Genomic DNA, 7,856 nt, shown 5'->3' on the forward strand with positions numbered 1-7,856 from the left:
TTATTGATTTTAAAGCATTAGATTGGTAGCTAATTGCAAGAGGTATGTTGCATTTGATTTAGTTTTTAAAAAATTCAATATTTTACAATTTTGAATGATAACTGTACTACTTTAGTGGAGTTTGAATATCTTAGATATTCATCCATAGTGAAGTAGATTCTGGGAATTCTGTGTGCTGTGGTGATAACGGAAGATTGAAAACTTGCATGTCTTAGTGCAGTAGGTTCTGAGAATTTTGTGTGCTGCGGTGATATATGGATGAAAACCTGTGTGCTGTTTGATTTTTTTGACATATTGGTGTTGATTGGGACAGATGGCTAGGCTAGTAAATTAGGGGATATGTTGTCCGATTTTCTATAGATTTTTTTGTACTTAGTTTTGTTTTGTATGTTTATTTTATTTTATTTTCTTAATTTTAATTTTTTTATTAAAACAAATAGGCGCAATATGGACATAGAATGGATGTCAGCTGATAGGATGTCAGTAGAATATATAAAAAGGGTCGATGAGTTTCTTAAATTTAGTTTGGATCATGCCAAAGATCCAAACTATATTTGTTATCCTTGTAGTAAGTGTGGAAATATGAAAAAGATGACTGCCACAATAATAAAAGAGCACTTATATTTCCACGGGATAGACAAAAGTTATAAAATATGGTATTGGCATGATGAAGAGCTTCATGTTACTCCGGACCCTCCTATGGTGAATGAAGATCGGAATTATAGGCAATTGGATCGTGAGGATAATTTAGATGAAATGATTGACGATGCATATTATGAATCAGAAGTAGATCCCGTTAAGTTTGAAAATCTTCTTAATGACGCTGAAAAGCCGATTTACTCTGGTTGCACTAAATTTTCAAAGCTATCAGCCCTGCTTAGATTGTACAATATAAAAGCCAAAAATGGATGGAGTGATAAGAGTTTCACGGAATTGTTAGTTTTTTTGAAAGATTTACTGCCTGAAGAAAACGAGATGCCCGTATCATTTTACAAGGCTAAGAAAACTATGTGCTCAATAGGCTTGCAATATGAAAAAATACATGCTTGTCCTAATGATTGTGTATTATATCGGAATAGCCTTGTAGATGTGAATTCGTGTCCTACTTGTGGTGTGTCCAGATGGCAAAAGAAGAGGAATTTAGAGGAAGTTAAGGAAGGAGTACCAGCAAAAGTTTTGTGGTATATTCCTCCAATTCCTCGTTTGATTCGATTTTATCGAAATGTTGATCATGCTAAGAATTTGACTTGGCATGCAAATGAGAGAATAAAGGATGGTAGACTTAGACATCCTGCTGACTCACCAGTGTGGAAGACAGTGGATTTGGAATGGCCTTCATTTGCCAATGAACCTAGAAATATTCGTCTAGCTCTTTCTACGGATGGAATTAATCCTCATACTTCTCTCAGTAGTAAGTATAGTTGTTGGTCTATTATGCTAGTCATATATAATTTACCGCCATGGCTTTGTATGAAAAGGAAGTTTACCTTACTGACCTTGCTGATATCTGGACCTAAACAACCTAGTAACGATATTGACGTCTACTTAGCTCCCCTAATTGATGACTTGAAAACTTTATGGAATGAAGGAGTTAGGGCTTATGATGCATACCGAAAAGAAGAATTTACCCTTCGAGCGGTGTTGTTATGGACAATAAACGACTTCCCCGCTTATGGAAATTTATCTGGTTACAGTGTAAAAGAATACAAAGCTTGTCCTATTTGTGAGGAGAAGACTTTCTCTCAATATTTGAAACATTCCCGCAAGGTGTGCTATATGGGACATAGAAAATTCTTGCCCCGGAGACATTATTTTAGAACTTGGAAAAATGCATTCAATGGTGAACAAGAGTTTGGTTTGGCTCCAGCTCCTTTGACTGGGAATCAAGTACTTAATAAAGTATATGTAATTCAGTTTAAGGTAGGAAAACCTATTGTTTGTCCAATTAAGAAGAAGAAGGGTCGTGGAAAGAGTGTTGGCAAGGATAAGACTGAAGTTAGTTTGACTAGTGCGGATGAGTCTACAAGTCCTTGGAAGAAAAAATCAATTTTCTTTGAGCTTGAATATTGGGAAAAGTTACTTTTGCGACATAATTTAGATGTCATGCACATTGAGAAAAATGTGTGTGATAGTCTAATAGGAACTTTGTTAAATATTCCAAGTAAAAGTAAGGACGGTATTAAAGCTCGGAAAGACTTGGCTGCATTGGGCTTACGAAAAAAGCTAGCCCTAATAGAACATTTTTACCGGCAGCTTGTTACACACTCAGTAAGGATGAGAAAAAAGAACTTTGCAATTGTCTATACAATATTAAAGTTCCAGAAGGGTATTCTTCAAACATAAGAACGTTGGTGGATATGAAGAATTTGAATTTGGTCGGCATGAAATCTCATGATTGTCATGTCCTATTCCAACACATTCTACCTGTGGCTATTCGTGGTGTGCTACCTAGAAAGGTTCGAGAAATAATCACACGGATGTGTTTGTTTTTCAAGTATTTATGTTGTAAGACGATTGACGTTTCAACGTTAGACAATTTACAAGTGGAGATTGCTATAATCTTGTGTTACTTAGAGCGATTCTTCCCACCTTCTTTTTTTGACATAATGGTGCATCTTACACTCCATTTGGTTAGAGAGATTAAACTATGCGGACCTGTTTATTTAAGATGGATGTATCCCTTTGAGCGATACATGAAGATTCTTAAGAGTTATGTTAGAAATAGAAGTAGACCCGAAGGATGTATTGTTGAATGCTATATTGCAGAAGAAGCCATTGAATTTTGTTCATAATACTTGCATGGTGTGACAAGCGTGGGCGATCAATCTACATTAAATAAAAGTAATGGTGGTTATGGTGGAAAAGGTGGTGTTATATGCTCAATAACTCAAGATGAAAGACATGAAGCACACTGTCTTGTATTGCAAAACATTGATGAGATTCAACCTTACATCGAGTAAGTTATCTTAGACAGTATGATATCATAAAACATTATTGTGATATTTGTATTGATTCATACTAATTTTGCATACATTTATGAAGGAATCATTTTGTTTGGCTTCGTAAAAAATATCCATCTAAGTCAAAGAACCAAAAATGGATCCAAGATGAACACTATCGTACATTTAGTACTTGGTTAGAGAACAAGGTATTGATTTGAGTAAATAATTTTAAATCTTTTGTTTTGATTGCATGACATGTTATTAATTATTATTTCATGTTTTTTAACAAAGGTTGCAACTGAAGTGACCCACACGTCGTGTCATGTGTCGGACATAGTTAAGTGGATTTCTCGTGGTCCTTCTCTGAATGTGTTTAAGTACCCATCATACATCGTCAACGGTACTCAATTCAATACTTTGGAACGAGATAATGTAAGAACCACACAGAATAGTGGAGTTTTTATTGTAGCAAAAACTGTGCAAATCTCTAGTTCAAAGGACAAAAATCCTGTAGAGTGTGATATGACATTTTATGGAGTAATCCAAGAAATTTGGGAATTAGATTATACTTGTTGACGCGATTCTTCGCCAACAGGTAATTAAGAGAAGAAGAGAAAGGGATTAGTGCTAAAAGGTGAACCGAAATAGATATATGATCTTAGAGGATGAAGGAGGTGACTAAAGACACGTTTTTTAAGTGGTTCAAAGGTTAAAGTCCTTCTACTCCACTAGTCAATATTATTGATGTATACTGAGTATTTGATTACAGAGTATTTCTTACAAGATATTATTTTTCCGACCCCTATCAACTCCCAGGGTCTCCATATTTATAGGAGAGGGCACCTGGAAGTTGGTAAGAAGGTCATCCCGTGACCTTCTTACTTGTCGTATCAATTCTGCGACATTCATGATTAATTCCTGAACCTGACACATAAGTGTGGTCAAATCGTTAGGTAAGGAGGTAATGGGCCGCACGGCCCAACCCAATCGTGGGTGTCTGAACACGCACGTTCCTGCTGCGTGTCCGAGAAGTCAGGGGGATATCAGACACGTGATGTCCGATATATGCACGTTTACCTTGCGTGTGTTGACTTCACAGAGGGTCATAGCTCCATATCCAGAGTACCGCGAGCTACATACTTGACTCGACCTTCGGCCTTCAGAGTCCCTGCTCCAGTCTTGGGCAATGAAGGCGAGCCCTCGGGGCTTCCTTGAGCTAAATGACAGAAGCTCCGGTCTTGGGGGTGTCCATGAGATAATCATGATTAGTCCGCAGCTCGGCTTGCTAATCAGCCCATGGGAAAATCAGGGCGTACATCTGCCCCCCAAGCTCCTGCTCGTGGTATACTAAGTTGTATATACGACCACACTAGGGGCTTTTAGGCTTCCCCATGAACTCTTCATATTCCACTTCCTACGCAGGCGCCTGATACGTGGAACATCGTGGTTGGTGACGGTACGTCTTACGAGAACCGCATTTAATGGCCTAGCCTATGCCCAGCCGTCGTTTCGTATTTCGAGTGGAGGGCCTCAGATCCCTCATCAGGGTCATCCAACGGCCCTATACACGTGATCCTTCACGCATATAAAAAGGGGTGGCCACCCTACGCATGGGCCACCCTTTCATTCGAAATTTTCTCAAACTTCTCTTCTTCTTCTCTCTTCATTTCAGAAGAACAAACCCTCTACTCTGTTACTGCTACTTTCAGCGTTCAAGAAGCTTAGGCGCACAGATTTCTTCAAAGCTTTGGAAGCCAATACATCTACGAAGCTTTTACCAAGGCGACACCTTCATCCACCTCCCAGCCACACACTGTAAGTTTCCTGACCATGTGCGTTTTGAAAATATATACCACTGTAGCATAGGTAAAAATTTTTACTGTAGCCGCATGCAAGGGTTTACTGGGTTTTGTGGATACGGAGGGTGAAAGCCCTTTTAGGTTAGGGAATCTTTGCTGTAGGAAATCACTTAAGAGTATGGGTTTCAGGATGCTTTCTCTGGGGAAAATTTTATGGGTAGGAGTTTTGGGAACTTTGGGTGCAAAACCGGGTAGCTTAGGGAACACGCCTCACAGGCGGTTTTGCAATTTTCTGCCTACTGAAACTTTCCCCCCAAGGCAAATTCTATCCTGACCCTCCTGACACACGAATCCCGAGTAATCAGGGATCTGTTGGTAGCACAGACGTGTGTTCATCGAACCGCGTGGTCTCACTCTCCACGGACTGGGCTTACCACAGCTCGTGCAAATAATAATTGCTTTTTCCTCATGCTTGGGTCGCCTTTTCTGAAATGTTTTCTTTTGTTCGTTAGGCGACCAGATGGCTCCAAAGAGGAATCTCCCACAGAAGAAAGTCAGCAGCTCGGCCTCCCAGCAGGACAGAGGAAAGGCAGCGATGCCTAGCTCCCCGATCCCCCGCTTCGGGCCGGCAGTGGAGAAGGAGGTCGAGGTGGCTCCTGATGCATTCTTTGAGGCGGAGAGAATCGTCTCAAAGATCACCGATCAGGCGAAGATTAACAAAATCTTCCTTTCCCACAACATCGCCCTGGGGAAAGCATCTGTAGTGGTCCGACCTGCTTCAGAGGGCGAGCGGAGCTGTGCGCCGCTCGACGAGTCGTTCGCGGCCTGGAGCGGTCAACATTTTAAGGCAGGGGCATTCCTCCCACTGGATCATTATTTTGCTGATTTCCTTAACTACGTGGGGTTGGCCCCATTTCAGCTCCCCCCCAACTCCTACCGTCTGCTGGCAGGGTTGAGGTATTTTTTCCAGAAGCACGAGTGGGAGGTCCCCACTCCTGCAGACATTTTATATTTTTTCTGCCTCAAAGCCAGCCCGGACCAGCGGGGGCGAGTCCCCCCAGTGAGAAGGATTATCGCGTGCTCGTGACGGACGAGACGATGGTGGCCTGCAAGCTGATTTTTCCAAATCAGACCCTGAACCTAAAGAGGCCCCGGGGGCTACCCCCAGCTCGTGACACCAGACCTATCAACGTGGAGGAGGTCGCGGGAGATGAAGGTGAGGAGGACGAGGGCGACGAAGTTCCGCTCGTGAGGAACAGGAAGAGGACCTTGGAAGTCGCCCAGAGGATGGGCGAGGAGAGGATCCAATCCGGAGCAGCCGCGACTCCTTCTGGCCAAGGTAACCCTTACATGTTTAGGAATCTAGATAGGGCCACTGCAGACCCCTGGTTGGCTAGGTTCAATCCTAGGCAGCTCGTCCATTGTCATCGAAGCGATCCGGACCTGCACACAACCTTGCTCCATTGTGTCGACCGGCTCGTGATGGATCACCAAGAGAGCCGACCTAGGGGTACCGTAGTAGTAGATAACACCCTAGCCTTTAGGTCGATCCTATTCGAGGAGTATGGGACCAACCTCCGCACATGGCCATCACTATCTTAGCTCCGGGGCTTAGGCAGTATGTAGGAGAATCTAGCCCTGAGTCAGACCCGGACCCAGAACTTGCGCCAGTTCGGGAAGTAATCGTCTTAGGTACTTCTTCCAGCTCAGGGGGTAGGGCTCCCTTAGTATTCGCATACTTTTTACCTTTAACCCTTTGTCTTTGTCTCTGTATGGTTGCTAACTTGTACTAACCATGTTTTTGTTTTGACAGAAGAGATGTCTCAGCCCGAGGAGAGTCTGCGAGGCCCAGTCTTCGGGGGGAACCCCTCAGCCGGGCCAAGACTGAAAAGGCTCCGGGCGTCCAAGAGTGCCTCTGGGGTCTCCACCAAGTCTCCGACAAAGGAGAAGGAGAAAACCCCGGCAGAACAGGTCGTGGGAGCGATTCTTCCTGCTGCAGGAGCAGGCCAAATGCCTCCACCACCTCCGCGAGCTCCAGCCGCCACCCAGGATGTAGGAACGGAGCTCGGGACTCCGGCCGTGGTGGCCTCCGATGTACGCTTCCCAGTCAATCCCCAGGACCTGGAGAAGATCCCAGAGGCCTTCCGGGGAACGGTGTATGAGTCGGCGAACTACGTCGTCAGCCATATATACAAGTTCACCGAGAAGGAACTCCGGGCCATTGAGACAATGAGCCCGGTTGGCGTAATGGAGTCTTCAATGGGCATGACCCTAACGGTAAGCTGCCCTGTTCTTTTAAAGCTTTTACCATTACATTTTGCCCTATTTTTCCTCTAAGGCAATTTATCTTTCATTTCTCGCAGGGCGTCGTCGCTCTTCACCAGAGCATCGTCAGGGCCAAAACTCAGTTCGAGGATATGAGGACCGAGCACCAGGCCTCTCTTCAGGCAGCTAAGGCGACTAAAGATGCCTTGGCGACCTCGAAGGCCGAGTTGGAGAAGACCCGCTCGAAGGTCCAAGAGCTCGAGACCTCCCTTGCCACCTCGCGAACAGACCTCGATGCCGCGAAGGCTGAGATCCAGGCCGCCCTGGAGGCCGAACGGGCCACTTCAGAGCAGTCCATGGAAGATCTATTCTATCACTGCTGGGTCTACAATCCGGAGGCTGACTTTTCCTTCATGTCACCGAGTCTCTGGGCGCGCTTGCTGGTGAAGTTCCAAGCTCGCCTTGACAAAGAGGCGCCTTCGGAGACTGGGGAAGGCTCTGGTGCGGCGGAGCAGGGTCAGACAGCAACCTCCCAGGGGCCATCTGATGGAGCTTAGGGTGTTTTTTCTCTTTTGCCCTTGAATATTTTTAAGTATTTTTTGATGTAACCTTTGCATGAGGTGTTTTCACCTCGAGACAATTTGCTTTGACGCTTTTAATTTACGCTTTTTCTTGCCTTTAAGCATTTCGGTTACAATTTTTTGAAAAACTTAGTTTATGCTGATCTTTTTTTTTCATGTCTCGAACTCTTTGGGAAGAATTACGATCCATTAGTTTAAATCAGCCTCTAAGTTTTATGACCCGATTAAAACCAGGAACTTAATTTGGAAACTTAGTTCGTGTTAACTTT

The 7,856-nt window shown here is 43.8% G+C and overlaps 1 protein-coding gene across 1 annotated transcript; it reads left to right on the forward strand.

The window, feature by feature from the left end:
• The first annotated feature begins 447 nt into the window (after window positions 1-447).
• LOC133812626 (uncharacterized) lies at window positions 448-2,343 on the forward strand. Its single transcript, XM_062246416.1, has one exon. The coding sequence runs from the start codon at window positions 448-450 to the stop codon at window positions 2,341-2,343; it is 1,896 nt and encodes a 631-aa protein (XP_062102400.1).
• The last annotated feature ends 5,513 nt before the right edge of the window (window positions 2,344-7,856 follow it).

Source organism: Humulus lupulus, chromosome 1, assembly GCF_963169125.1.
Source record: "Humulus lupulus chromosome 1, drHumLupu1.1, whole genome shotgun sequence".
Lineage (NCBI taxonomy): Eukaryota > Viridiplantae > Streptophyta > Magnoliopsida > Rosales > Cannabaceae > Humulus > Humulus lupulus.